This window comes from Castanea sativa, chromosome 1, assembly GCF_040712315.1.
Source record: "Castanea sativa cultivar Marrone di Chiusa Pesio chromosome 1, ASM4071231v1".
In the NCBI taxonomy this organism is placed as follows: domain Eukaryota; kingdom Viridiplantae; phylum Streptophyta; class Magnoliopsida; order Fagales; family Fagaceae; genus Castanea; species Castanea sativa.
The window spans coordinates 34,607,449-34,623,582 of record NC_134013.1 but is presented as its reverse complement, the minus strand read 5'-3'; the positions used below and the strand labels follow the sequence as shown (position 1 = coordinate 34,623,582).

Sequence of the window (16,134 nt, the reverse complement as noted above, 5' to 3'; positions counted from 1 at the left end):
TAATAAAGTTGTTTTATTATTATCTAAAATAATGGTAATATGAATATTTTGACATTATCATATAATCCGTGAGATTCATAATATGTGATTTATGTGATTTAGTTACAGAAGATATAGATCGCAAATTCTTTGTAAAATCAGAATTGTAGTTCGTAATCGGTGATGAAATTTGGCATTTCATCTGCAAATACTATAACATGTCAACTAAGATAGTTTGTCTTGATAATGGAAGTGAAGATTTTTAGTTGATGTGTTGATATGTTTTAAGAGTTAAGACATATTGAACTGGACCACTGTGAGATTTATTATTATTATCCTAACGACTGTCAAATGAATAATAAATCTCCCGACTTCTATTTGCATGAACTCTTAATCTTGAGAGAATAATGGACATGATCATGAGGTGTAGGTTGCTTTGATATATTAGGAGTGAGATCTAAAAGTTACGATCAAAACCTCAGTATGTTAGACATATATTCTCAAGATGGAATCCATAATCTCTTAACGGAGATATAAAATATTCCCTTGAGGTAAGTTTAATGAGTTTGGTTATTCAGAGTGTTAGGCCTAACCACTTTAGTAAGGAGTTACTAAAGTATATATTTATGACATAGGATTTCATAAATATATGATGAATAACTTAAAAGATTAAACCGGGTACTCAAGGATTAAAGATGTAGTATTCTTTAAAGTGGCAGTCTATTTTCATAACTTTGTATTACTACGAATATTTTATGAAAGGGTTGCATATACAATAAAGTTTTGAGATATAATTTATAAATAAGGCCTAGAGTGCAACTATATCTATATAGTAGTATTAAATATAGTTAATGGTAACTTTGGACTTGTCAAGAGTTGATAGAAAAGCCCAAGGTCCATTGGAGCTAGTGTCTTATTGATCTCTTTTGGTCCCACTCCAAGCCACACACTAAAGCCCAATTAGAAAAGCCCAAAAGGCCAGCCCAATTAGATAATCAGTTAGATATAAAGGAAGAAACATACAAAATTTTATGAGAGAGAGAGACACTATTGTGAAATGGTGTGTATGTGAGAGTGTGAGACACTCTATTATTCTTCATTTGGAAATTAATTGAGAGAGCACATTTCTTGGGCGTAAAGTAGAATTGGAGTGGAGATTAAAAGTCTTCACAAGTGCTTCTGATCTTTTGTTTTAAATTTCACCGCACCAAGGTATGCTTTCTTGTTCTTGAATTCTGAAATTATATAGAACATGTTATCAATTGCAAATGAAGTAGATCCGTTAATTTTTCGCTGCGTATGTTTTGTATGCGATACAAACATGTATTTTTCCAACAATATATTTAGTATCCAAAAGTTATTTTCCGAAACCAATATAATGAAAATTGCAAGAAAAAAAACAATTAGAGTCTAATTGCAGTCACAGATTATACAAATTAGTGTTATTCTAATTGTCTTATTATTCAATTCCAAGTGTCTTTATATTTTAAATAGAATTCAATTTCATGTCAAGTTTCCTTCTAATTATACTTTAATTGTCTTATAAAAAGATTAATTCAAATTTATTATTATTTATAAATAATGTGTACAAACTATGCGTATTATGCACCCATACATATGCATGGGTTAATTATATGTCAATAATAATAATAATAATATTGGTCTCAAATGTTAATTTTAGACCCCTGACAAAACATTGTATTTAACCAAGTTAAAGCTAAGTCGATTATTAGATTTATTATGCAGGTTTAAGTTAAACACAAAATCATGCAAGTGAAGGAAACACAATATGATAACCTAGGAAATCAATGAAACCAAATTAGTTTCACAAAAGAATTTTAGTTCTCGACACTCATTTCTCATCACTCTAAACTCTAATCCAATTCTCATGTCTCTATCTCTATTATACTGTAGTCAGAATAATTCTATTCATTGTAAATCTAACTACAGTTACCAAACTAGGCTCTGAACCACATAAACATCTATGATAGTAAATTGCTTCAACATGATCTTTTTTTCTTTTTCTTTTTTTTTTTTTGATAATATGCAATTCATTAAACAAAAAACAAGAAACAAAAGGTGGAATCCTCCTTACAAGCTGCAAACAAAGCAGAGGGAAGATTTCCAGAATTTTAAAAAAAAAAAAAAAAAAAGAGGAATTAGAACTTAAAGCAAGCTTTGCTGCTATGTGGGCAGCAGAGTTACAAAGCCTCTTAACCCAAAGGAAAGAGCATGAAAAGAAAAAATTAGCTAAAATACGAATATTTTCTACTAAGGTGCAGTTGGACCAGTCCGAGGGAAAGGAGCGCTTGAAAACAAAACTTTGAATCCCCTTCGAAGATAAAATGATGCCAACGTTTGTGCTTGGCAAGCTGCACTACCTAGAGGAGGGCCTCGGTCTCGGCTTGAAAAGGGGAGTGTGATGGCATGATTCCAACCTAAACCTTTATGACAGCACCAAGGTGATCTCTAGCAACAACTGCGAAAGTTGCTTTGTTGGTAGAAATAGTTGCGTCAACATTGATTTTCATACTACCTAGAGGGGGTGGGACCCAGCAATTCGGAACCGAGGGTGGTGTGGGATGAGGCTGCCCAAAAAGAGCAAGAAGGTATTATTGAAACCTATAACGGATGCTCTAAATAGTAGCAGGTATGTCGATGTTGGCTTTATGGTGGAGCACCTAGTTTCGAAAACGCAAAATCTCTTCAAGAGTAAGCACCATGTTTTGGGAAACTATCCATTATTCATGAGCTTGACTAGAGCTGGTAGCAGGGCGTTGATGATGTCCTCGGTGGACGTGACAAGCTGCAATGTAAACCTTCAAACTACGTACTCCATTGTCTCCTCGAAGATTTGAATCTAGCACACTTCCTAGCTAGAAGGTAGCAACCTAAATCCAACAATTCAATGAGTATGTGAGTGATCACCAGTAGAGACTTTGAAAAATTAGTAGATACAAAACCTTTAGATCTCAAATTGAGCAGCTTTAAAGTCTTGAAAAAATTTCCCTAGGATTTTCCTTAAATGCTTAGTGAAGTAGTCTAAAACCCAAAGCATCTAATGGGTTGTTGGGCTAAAAATCTGATTATGAAATATGGCCTTCGATTGATCGAACTTAGGTTTTGATTGGTCAAAATTTTTAAAAATTATTTTCCTTGAATCAGCTGCTTTCTTGTTCTTGCACACTAAATACCAGCATCTTGAGCATTGTCTAATCATTCATATAGACTCTATAAGCTATATTTAGACAAGTTTGTGTTCATGGGTTTGCCAATAAAACTATATAAGTATAAAAGCTAACACCTAAAATTTATATGTGGAGTGTTTTTACCTTTTAGTCTGTAATGTTGCAAATAAGCAATTTTTAATTTTTAATTCTATAATTTCAAAAATGAGTTGGGTTGTCTTTTTGGTAATTTGTAACAAAAATGGGGAGTAGATTATGGTTGGTTGTGTTTGTTTTTGGAGGATGTTGATTTAAGCACAGTTTTTCAGCTGTTAGTTTAAGGGGTTTTTTTTTTTTTTTTTCTTTTTCTTTTAGTTGTTTCTTGTATGCTTATATTTTGATTTAGTTGGCGCTACAAAAATTTTTCATATCTAATAAGTGATATCAAACTATTTGCTTTATTTCTTGCAATTTCTAAGATAGAAATATTTGGTTGGGATTTATTTTTGGTTATTAATTGTAATAAGGCTACTTTTGTATTGAGCACTTTATATTTTTATAAGTTTTGTCATGGATTACCAAATGAGGAGATTGTTAAGTTTTAACTTTTAAGTATCTATAATTGTGTTAGCAAATACGTGAACAAAACATTTCTTGTTATAGTACTTTAGAGTTTATAAGTTTTTCAGGTCAAGTGCTCAAGCTCTGGACTTTAGTGTAACAAACAAGGATTTCGATTCATGCTAAACCGATCGAAACCTAAAGACTCAATTGATCAAACTGCAATAATGTAGATTTGAATTTTCAACCTGTCATACCATTATGTGATTAGAGTTTGGTTTCTACTTGATCTATTATATAATAAGTAAACCCTAATGCAAGTTTTATTTATACTTTGGAGATCTAAAAGGTTTTGTACCAACTGCTTACAAAGTCACAACTTGTGTTCACTCTCATACTATCTGAACTGGTGGATATGAAGTTGCTGCAACCTAGTTGTCAAAGGTGCTTGATCTAAATCTTTAAATGGATATATATATATATATGTGTGTGTGTGTGTGTGTGTGTGTGTGTGTGTGTGTCTTTTGTTTAGACCTCTTAAATCAGATTGTTTAACTTAATATATTAGCCAAGTGATTACTTAGGTTAATTATGAGATCTAGGTTAAACAAGGACCGATCATATCATGCACAGCAGCAGAAAAATAAAGAATACAACGATATGATAACCTAGGAAAACCAATGAAACCATTAGTTTCAAGGTAAAAAACCTGGGGAGAATTTGACCTAGCTATCCTTAAGGTAAAACAAATTCACTATAAGAGAATTGAAGTTTTTACAATAAGATTTAACCTTAAATCTATTGCTACCTCCAGTAGTAACTTACTGTCAGAGGCATTTTTTTTGCGCATGTCCACGTGTCTTCCACTGGAGGTGTGACCTTGCTAGACCTGAATTTGGTTTGGGGAGTCCAATCCAGAACTTGACATTGGGCTACATAGACCAATGGCTTCCGGTACATTTTTAGGCTTATAAAATAGATAAAGCCCAAAATCTTAGAATCATGATAATGACTGAAATAAATAAATAATATGTTTAGCATAATAGCTTTGATTAAACAGTGAGTTGAACGTTATTATTATGTGTGTTAAGTGATGTCCATTAGAATGTAATTAATTAAGTGTCATATGTCCAGTAATGGAATGAGTCCAAAATAGTCCATATCCAGCTGCGGTTCATGGTTCATGTTCAATATAATAAGGTACGTTCAGCAATGGTTTGTGTCTAAATAAGGTATGTCCAGTAATGTTTATGTTCGAATAATATATGTCCAGCGGTGGTTCATATCCAAATAATATACGTCAACGGTGGTAGATCAATTTATTAATATGTATGTTCATTAATGAAGTATTAGTGAGACCATGTTTTATTAAATAGTGAGATGATATTAAAGTAACTTGCATCCAGTGGTGCAATAGTAATGAATTAACGTATACTTAATAATGTAATATTAAAGATAGAGAGATTTTGACTTATCTTGTATGTTTCTAACTCCAACTATACAGCATCACTTTGTTCTTTATATGATTTGTGGCTCTAGCCGTATAGCGTTAGTGAGCTGATAACATTCCAGCGCCAGAATAATATGAGTACAACAGTATAATGATAATAAATTAAAATATACTCAATGGTATAATTTTAGTGATAAAAATATAATGACTTATTTTCATAGTTTGTAGCTTCAGCCATATAACATTAGTGGACTTAATAACATTTTAGCAGTATGAGAAAATGAGTCTAGCGATGCGGTATGATATTATGAGTCCTTTCATGGTGACCTCATTATTGAAAGGGGAAAATGGGTGTAATTGCAGGGAGAGAGAATATGTCCAGCCATGTGCATAGGTTGGTTAAGTTTATCCTCTTTATCATGCACTTAATTTATTTTCCCCATGTAATGCTCTTTTAGTTTTTAGTCAAGCATGAGTGATATTGTCTTCCATAAGAAATGCTTTTAATTTTATAAATTTGTGTCTTTCATAAGAATAGCTTTAAGTATTAGAAATGTATGTCTTCAATGTGAATGACTTTAATATGAAGTCTTGTGCATTTTAAGAGAAGGACCTTAGTATTGATGTTCATATGTCTTTCATGAGAAGGGCATTTGTAATATGTTCTTGGAAGAATGTTTGGTATCTTTAAGGATGTGTGGAGATAGAAAGAAATATATATGTTTTGTGAGATATGGTGTTTATAATATAGATTAGATATATATATGTGAGAAGTATGTATGGATAGTTTGTGAAAAATGTGTTTGTAAAATATGTGGACGTATGAGATAAATTATATGAAGGTTAAATATAGTAAATACATGAGCTTATAGTTGTTGTTGGAGTTGTTTTTTGTGTTATGACATTGGTTGTGTTGCTTTCTAAGAAGAGAGGTATTGTACGAGAAATAGAGAAAGAGATTGAGATGTGTTTATGAGCAACAAAATGATAGATAATGGATAATGGTGTGTTGTAATATGTGTGTTGTGTTGTTATCTAAGAAAGATTTTGTAGGAGAGATGGAGAAGTATGAAAATGTGTATATGGCAGTAAAATGAATGAAGTTTTAGAATATTAAGGATGAGAGAGGGATGGATAGTGTCTTTGTGTGTGGCTTGGTCCTCTTTATATAGAGCCAAACATGTAACTAGATTAGAATTAGTTGAAGGGAAATTTAGCAAATAAGGAAAAGTCTTTGACAAAGTAAGTGGTTTCATTAGTGGGTTTTTGTTTTTAGTCAAAAGAAGAAAGTTTGAGCCTTTAATATTGTTGTTAAAGCTGTCAACTCTATAACAATAGCTGTTGGATGATCTCATCTAAATGACATCTTCTGCTGGAGGAAAATATTTAGCATTAAATTTATGGGTTGGCTAAAAATGGTAATATAACCTTTATGGGATCTTTCTATATTTGGTATTGTAGCTAGACGCTAAGGATCTTAACTTAAAATGGTATAATTTCTTTTATAGGACCCTTGCTTCTTTGGGTATAGCAGCAAGCTGTTGGTATTGGATATTAATGGGTTGATAATGTTACTTTTGGACATGTGTCAATTGCCTAAGCTTCTGGTGGAACTGTTGTAGCTTTTGCAGGAGCTGTTACAGCTTCTGCTGGAACTATTTTTGGTATTTTTGGCTAAGTTTCCTCTTTTAGAAAATTATATGTTTAGTCCATATATAACTTTGGTAAGTAATAAACTGGTTGGTTGATATTTGATGAAGTCTTAGAGATGTAATTATGGTCTCTTTGTATTTTAACCAAATCTTGGAAAGTAAGGAGAGCATTTAATGCTAGATATAAGATATTAATATATATTTAGCCATGTGCTTGGAATTGATTTAAATGAAAATAATAATATAATTTATATAAAATAATATAATTACATTTTTAAACTTATATTATATGATGAACATTAATTTTTATGTAAAGAGCATGGGGAGTTTTATTATTTTAAGTGTTATGTCATATGAGAGGCTCACCAAATATTACTTATTGCACACTGACTCGTTAGAGTTCAGGGAATTGGGAAAGACATGCCACGTAACATACTTTCCTTTATCAACTTTGAACCACTGGAGCTTTACTGAACATACTTCTTGGCCGTTCAAACCACCACTCCCAAAATTCCCCCAATGAAACTCATGAGCTGGACCATGGGCTTTGACACCTTTTTTTGTGTAAATATGGGCTCTTTTGGGCTTCAAAAGAGATTTTCCCAAAATCCATGATAATGTTGATGTAGTGTGGGTTGCCAATGAAATAAAGTCATGTGGTGTGAAAAATTTGTCCTCAACACTTACTAACATAACCATGTGCAAACTCCGAATCCACGGATTCTTTTTCTCTTGGATTTGCACCATACAAGCACCCACGTTTATGACTTTAAGATCTCACTCAAAGGTTTTAGATTACGGCTTGTTGATCTTGTAGCAACCAGATTCCACCAACACTTGATTGTAGATCTTGAACCTCTCAGATCTCATAGGAGTAATTCACAAGTCTTCCAAGAGTCTTCAAAACATAGCTAGGGTTTTCCTTTTATACTTAGGAGTGTTGGACTGAAACCCTAAATGTTTTCACGGGCTTGGGCTTGTTTAAAAAATCTATAAAAATTCTTTTTCTGCAATTTTCAATCAGTCGAGTTTCATCCTTCAATCAGTCGAGCTTCACAAAAATTTAATTATTTTTCCTGCAGCTTGTATATTCTTTAGTCTTGACATGATACACTTTAAGCAATGTCTAGCACCTATCCTAGACATGTTTTTGTTCTCGATTTACCAACATATACAAATTGAAACTCTAAACATTTAATCCTAAATATTTAGAACCTAACAATATTTCCCTTTGGCAATCTGTGACAAAACACACATATATATGAATTGCTTAACTCAAGAATTAGCCCAACTTACACATTTGTAGATACTCGATTTTGCACCCATGATTTAATCAAGGAAGATGACTAGAGTGACCAATTGTACCCCAAAATTCATGATTGCATTACATACATTAATTCATTCATTGCATATCATAAAAATGATCTTGAGGTTCTAACCGTCGCAATGGTATTCCCGATTTCCAAATCGGACCGTCAGATATCGCATGATCAAACTTGCACGATCAACATGCATTGTGTCTAGGTAAAGTCAACCACGCATGATTATTTTAAATTAATTCTAATTGGTTAAACAATTAAAATTAATTAAATAATTTTGTGATTTGTTGATAGTTAGTATTCAAAATAGGCTTGCTTGCATGGGAATAAAGGAAGTAATTGGATACAATAAAATTATAGATAATCCAGACTTTGTCAATATTTTTAGAGTATTTATATACAAGATAATTGTTGTTGAAAATACTTGAATTATCTAGAAAAGAGGTAAAAATCCTAGAATACGGATTGAAAACACATCTAAGTGCAAGGCCCAGCTCAAGAAAACCTAAAAAATGAGTCCAAAACGCACCCTAGCGCAAAAGCGTGATTGGCATCCAAGAGTGCCATTTGGCACATTTGGAGTGCCTATCGGCACTTTTGGAGTGTTGAACGTCACTTTCAAAGTGCTGAATGGAATTTATAAGGGCTTTGGCCTAACGCTCTTCGGGTGACGATAAAACACATCCTTTTCGATTTTTTCGTAGAAAGACGTGTCCCGATTCACATTCTAATCGTCTTGCTTATTTTTTAAGCATCCCAGCCTCTATAAATAGGGACTGGATCTCAAATTTCAGCACAGGGAGAAACACTTTTTCACGCTCTCAAATATCTCTTCATCCAAATTAAAAGAAGATTCTATTATGTCATTCAATTTGGCATAGAACTCATCAAAAGTCTCATCATCAGACATCCTAATGCTTTCAAACTTAGAAGTCAGCTACTGCAATTTATTAATCTTTACTGTCTTAGTGCCTTCATGCACAGCTTGTAAAATATTCCAAGCAGTATAAGCAACCTCTACATTAGAGATCATTTTAAATTCTTTTATAGAAATAACATTAAACATAGCATTCATGGCCTTACTATTAAAGCTTGCTGCTTCTTTTTATGCAGTGGCCCATTCATTGACAGTAGCGGTTGGTCTCTCCCAACTATTCTCAACAGAGAGCCATACTCTCTTATCCAAGGATTTCAAAAAGGCTTTCATTCTAATCTTCTTGTAAGCATAGTTATTTCCATCAAGTATGGAGGGATTACAAGAGAGTGACCGTGTTTCATGATAGCAGGGGTTAAGAATCAACTCAAGGTAAACTACCCAAAAAAGAGCGAACCCACTTTGATACCACTTGTTTGTTTTTTTAGACCCCTTAAATCAAATTGTTTAACCTAATATATTAGCCAAGTAATTACTTAAGATAATTATGAGATCTAGGTTAAACAATGACAGATCATATCATGCATAGCAGTGGAAAAATAACGAACACAATAATATGATGACCCAGAAAAACCAATGAAACCGATAGTTTCAAGGTAAAAAACCTGGGAAGGATTAGCTATCCTCAAGACTTAACCCTAAATCTATTGCTACATCTAGTAGTAACTTACGAACACGACCATGTGTAAGCACCAAATCCACGAACTCCTTCTCTGTTGGATTTGCACCACACAAGCACCCACGCTTGTGACTTTGAGATCTCACTCAAAGGTTTCAGATCACAGTTTGTTGATCTTGCAGTAACTAGATTCCACCAGTATTTGATTGTAGATCTTATTTCGATAGATGCTTGTAAAGTTAGAAGATATAGAACTTCTCAGATGTCACAGGAGTAACTCACAAGTCTTCCAAGAGTCTTCAAAATGTAGCTAGGGTTTCTCTTTTATACTTAGGATTGTTGGACTGAAATCCTAAACGTTTTCGTGGGCTTAGGCCTGTTTAAAAAATCTACAAAAATTCTTTTTTTGCGATTTTCGATCGGTCGAGCTTCATTCTTTGATCGGTCGAGCTTCACAGAAATTTAATTCTTTTTCCTGCAGCTTGTATATTCTTGAGTCTTCGCATGAACCACTTTGAGCAATGTTTAACACCTACCCTAGACATGTTTCTGTTCTAGGTTTGCCAATATATACAAATTTAAACTCTAAACATTTAATCCTAAATATTTAGAGCCTAACAATATATATATATAGGTAATTTCGAAATAGTATACCGATATTAACCGATACCAAAATATATCGTTCCCCTAACCAAACTAGTATGGCCTCTAGTACGAAATTAACTTAAAATCTCTCATTGGCTAAACTTTAGAGGCGGACAATATATTTAAACCTTATTTTTGCTTATGCAAACATGTTTGTATGTAATTCATTGAATTATGGATCAATCATAATGGATCATGTCCACAATTATCAAAATTTTTGTATCAATAAATTTATTTGCATAAGAGAATCCAAAAGTATATTATGTGGCCTTTTCAAGCGCCAATAGAACTTTTACCCTTAATATTTGACTATAAATGAAAAACCTATCATTAAACCTCATGAATAATTGATACCAACTCCTAAACAATGCATGTCTAAAACGACCTTAATGGTGTCATTATTAAATGTTTTCCTTTACTCTTCTTTCTGGAACATTGACTGTCGTGGCCCATACAAGGAATCAGTTTCACAAGGAGGCATGTAAGCTGGAGGAGGCAGGATGGTTGACTCTTCAGTGTTACCGTTCTTTACTATGAAAGCTGTGTCCATACCCCAACTCATGTGCCGGTCAAAATGACAATGCATGTACCAGACTCCTGAAAAAAATTCATCCAAGTTTCAATCCATTTTTTTTATTCATCGAAATAAATCCGTGATTAGATTATGAGTGCATGTCATTAAACTACACGACTTTTGACACGTCAAATTTATTTTAAATTGGTTCCTATACATTTGTTGAAATGACTTTTGACACGTCAAATCTATTTTAAATTGGTACCTATACATTTGTTGAACCTTACTTTAGATAGATTAATTGTATTTAAGCAAGTGGTACCTTTGTCTTGAAAATGGGTGAAATTCAGGTACATTTCTTTTCAAGTGTTGTATTATTAAGTGTCCCAATTAAATTTAACATGTGACTATATTGATCAATGCAACAAAAACATTGTTATGTTTTTCTAAGCATAATTAAATTCAATTATGTGAATTATTGACCAATACAACACGTAAGGATCTATAGCTAAATTTTGTCAATTTAATATGCAACGTGATTCCTGTTTACCTAGATTTTTGTCAATTTAATGTTCAATATTGCATTTCAAAACATCATCAGCAAGAAGAAAAAGGGAGATAACTATGGACTAAACGAAGCACAAAACTAAACCAAAATGAATTTTATCATAAGAAATGAGGTTAACTAAAGTACCTGGATTGCTAGCTACAAATCTGATGGTAGCCCATCCATCTTTAGGAATTGGAACAGTATTAGCTTCAGGTGGATCAACCAAATTGTAAGTCAATGGGTCAGTGACATTGTCGAAGTTTCCAACACCCGTTCCAACCACATAAAATCTGAACCCATGTAAATGCATTGGATGATTTTCTCCTGAATTCATGACATTAGTCCCCTGAAACGTTATCTCAACAGTCTCATTATAATTTAGCACCTTCACCCTTGTCCCTTGATCTGATATGGTAACATTGTCCGTCAACAAGTCCTCTGAGGTGAAATTGAACAAATGCGGTGGTTTGTCTGGGAAATTTGTCTCGTAATATCCACTTATGTGCCTGCCACAAAAGATAACTTATGAGAGAATGTTATTTCATAATTAGATACCATTAATCATATTATTCCATACACTGTTCTAATTAAATGCTTTTGAACACGCGTGTACAAATATGCATAGACTAGAGGATAATAATTTAATGTAATTATGAAAGAAAAAATCAATTAGAAAGATATCATATGTATAGTTGCCAATATATATACCTGTAGTATGCTTCCAATATATCCAATTTTGGGTTTGCAAAACTGATGTTGTTTAAGCTAGAAGCAAGCCTATTCCCAGCAGGCCCAGCACATGAGTCATTGGGACAATGCATCATGCCTATAGAAACAGTTATATACATTCTTGTGGTGACATTTAGAGGAACATCTACAGGGTGTTCTGGACTTGCCAAATTCCTTAACTTTGTTGTGTAATATGAAGCAGCACCTATATCATAAAAACCAGGGATATTGCTTGGATAGACTGGTATCGATGGAGGAGTGTAGTTTCCATTGTATTGGAAAATTGCACTAGTGATGCTTTTGTCAAAGTCATCTGCTTGTCCATCAAAATAAGGGCTAGCAAGCATGTAATAGTAGCTAGGAGATTGGTTTGCTGTGACCAACACATCCATTGTTTGTCCTGGGGTTATCATTATGTAACTAACTTCTAATGGTTTGACGTAAGAGCCATCCCATCCAACAACTGTGAGATTGTGGTCAGCAATGGCGACGAACATATCTGTGTTCATTACAGAATTAACTATGCGAAGGAGATAGGTCTTGCCATAATCAACTGACATCCGATATGTTGTCTCTGCAATTTGCCATCGTAAACACATAATAAGTAAAACATTTTCGTATCAAAAACAAAAAAAAAAATTAAGTAAAACATTTTGACACATTATGAGAAAGCCATATGTGTTTTTTATGCTCATGGAGTCTATTTTTTTTTTATAATCAAGTCAAGACACAAAGGAGTTTCTTTATGATATAAGTGAGATTAAAACCCAATTTTCTTGTTTTATCATAAGAGACTTTTTTAATTAAATCAACTGAGCGAATGTTAAATGGTGTAGAATTTGGAGTGGTTCTATAGTCTCTTGTCATCCAGTATCATATATATATATTACAAGAGCAGTACAATTAAATAATTAGTTAAGTATAATTGTGTGATTCCGTATTTAAGGTATTTTACCGTTGGAGCAATCATAAAAATCCCCAGGTTGGCCGTTGATGGTATAAGCATCAGACAATGTGGTCAATCCACCATAACGAAGGGCCTCATCCATTAACGTCTCCACATCTTCTTTATACCACGAAGCTGCAATAAAACAATAGGAATCAAAAAGTAAGACTAATATCTACAATTTTTTATTTTTTTGGTAATAAAATAGAAGCAATTTGTAATACATTAATCAAACATATCTAGCATAGTTAATAAAGAAAATAAAATCCTAGTGCTATAATAAAACGCTCTCATCAGCTTCTATTATTAATCTAAGAATTCCCACTCTTATATTGGCATAAAATATTTCAGAGATATATATATATAGACACACACACATATATATATATATATATATATATATATGAAACTATTTTTTTGGTATGCATTAGAAACTAATTGACACAAACATGGCTTTGAAGTATGATATGAGACAGATACAACAAGAAGTCAAAGATGAAAAGGTCCTTTGAATTTCGGGTGAGAGAGAGAGAGAGAGAGAAGGAATGACTTGAAAATCCACGTCATATGTGGAAAACATCAGACAATGTCAACTTGGATAAAGTTCATACTCTTTCACAACCTTTAATTTGTTCACATTGTTAATGTACTTGAACCAACAATTGCTCATTGGCCACGTTACCATGATATTAATTAAAAATGTCAAATATAATAAAATAAATTTGACAAGGTTATTATCTCCCTTTAAAATGACCCCATCAAATTCTCTTTGCAATGGTTACAAGCTGAAAAAAAAAAAAAAAACCCTATATTTCACAGGGGAAAAAAATCAATTGCATGGTTCACATTAACTATAATTTACACCTGTACTTGATCTTGTTATATATTTAACAGCAAGAATCTACTATATATCTTCTAATGGAAAATTTTAATCGAAATTATTGCAATCAATAAAGAAAATTAAAACTTCATGCTAAATGAAGCTACTACTACGTCCATAAAAGGTACTGGAGATTGAATATGATATTTGCGTACCAAATACTATAACTTGTTCTTCATCAGGCTTGGGAAAAGGATAAGTTGTTCCCTCTGCAGGTAAAATAACGAAAGCACCGTGCACTGATGACCTTGTCCAATCACTGTGAGCATGCCACCATACAGTTCCTTCTTCCGAAGAAAGTAAGACTTGGTATGTGAAATTTGTTCCAGCGGGAATGGGACATTGTGTGATATATTCAGGTCCATCAAACCATGGGTTTCTTGGTTGTTTTATTCCATGCCTAAAACCGTAGAAAAAACATTAAAATATTCCATAGCAAAACATTACCATTTTAAACTGCTTATAAAATTTTAAACATTCAATTCCCTAAATACATGACACATTAGCATTTAAGATTTTTTTATTCCCCTCCACTATATTACTTATATAAAGTTTTAAAAGAGAAAAAAAAATGTTTGGTTATTAATATATTTAAAGTTATCTCACTCCAATCTACTATGTGCAATTAATAAGACAATTAATTTTTAGTTTTAGTCATATGACCTTTTTAATGAGTTATACGACTTGTTTAAATAATATACGTAAATAGTCTTATTTGCCGCATAATAAGTACAAATATTTGTCTCAACTAAGTTAGTGAGCTTGAAATTGAATGAGAGAAAGAGAGAGTACCAGTGAATTGTCACACCATATCGTCCTTGATTGTAAACATTCACATACACAGTGTCTCCTTTGTGAGCGCGTATCATTGGTCCTGGAAAATCACCATTTACCGTCAACATGCTCTTTGTAGAGCATAGCCTTGTAAAATTGCTCTCCTTGAGCTGCAAGCAGAAAAATCTAACTCTTAATTTGAGAAACAAACATTCATAAAATCAAACCCAATTCAGCTCAGGCTCGTATTCCAGGGTAACCAGAGAAAAAAAAACTAAAGTAACCGCTAGAATGGGATAGAATTGAAATGTAATTGTGAAGTAATTAGTTACACTTACAACAAAGTCATAGTAATGAACATTGCCTTGAGCAATGCAAAAGAGCATTTCACTTAGAAGCAAAAACCCCAGAAGCTCTAGCAACAGATTCATCTTGAACGAAACCTTCATTTTTCTCAGTTCCAGTACTTCCAAACAAGAATGGAAAGTGCATTTTTATAACTTCGGCTTTTTTCGGATGGGGTTTTGGTAGAGTTGGGAGGTTTTGATTTACGGTTACGTACAAGAAGTCCAGTCCGACATTTCAAGGCATGTGATCAATGGTGGCACTGTTTGATAATTAGGTGGACTTATTGTTATAGGATTTATTAGGTGAAAAACTGAGCACGTGGAACTTTTCTTACCTCGAGATTATCATATATATATATATATATATATTTTTCGATGAATCGTTGTTGGCCATATTATGAATCTGTTTGATGTAGAATTTTAAGCTCACATTTTTACATTTTAAATAACATTACACATATTTTTACTTACATGTATTTCAAAAAACTACAAAAATTTCATCTCAAATTACTCTACCAAACACTCCTTATATGTTTCATCTGAAAATTTTGGAGAAGAATAAAAAATGAATTTGATTTAAACAAAAATTGACTTACCTATCCTCCAAGTTGAATCAGAGCAAAATCTGTAAACCGGAATTAAGAAAACTGGTCGCCATACCTAACATATCTATCCTCCGAGTACGTATCCATCTGACTCTCACATAAAAGTATACACATATCCTTCTTTCCATGCACGATGGGGATACGAGAATTAAAATAAATAAAATAAAGGTATATGAAAAAATTTTAAATAATAGTAAACATAATTGTCAAGTTTTTTTTTTTTTTTTTGGAATAATACAACTCAACAGGTATAGTAATTTGTTATCAAATAAAAATATAGCATTCAAACCTTACTTATATTAAAAAGTAATTAGTTAAAATTGGTTTTTAATATAGAAGCCAGTATCATAAGTTAAAATTCTATCATATTTATAATATATATATATATATATATATATATTCTTAAAAAAAACACAAAAAAAATTTCAATTCCCTAAAATTTTATTTCGGTTGTCAACTCAGT

At 32.6% G+C, this 16,134-nt stretch overlaps 1 protein-coding gene across 1 annotated transcript; it reads right to left on the bottom strand.

Annotated features, from left to right (window-relative positions):
- Positions 1-10,531: 10,531 nt before the first annotated feature.
- On the bottom strand, positions 10,532-15,311 carry LOC142612075 (laccase-14-like). The gene is made up of 7 exons (XM_075784208.1): positions 15,058-15,311; positions 14,738-14,889; positions 14,101-14,345; positions 13,075-13,200; positions 12,099-12,693; positions 11,535-11,896; positions 10,532-10,923 (listed from the first exon to the last, which is right to left on the bottom strand). Exons 1-7 carry the CDS (start codon positions 15,166-15,168, stop codon positions 10,742-10,744), a joined length of 1,773 nt encoding a protein of 590 aa, XP_075640323.1. The 5' UTR covers positions 15,169-15,311; the 3' UTR covers positions 10,532-10,741.
- Positions 15,312-16,134: the final 823 nt, after the last annotated feature.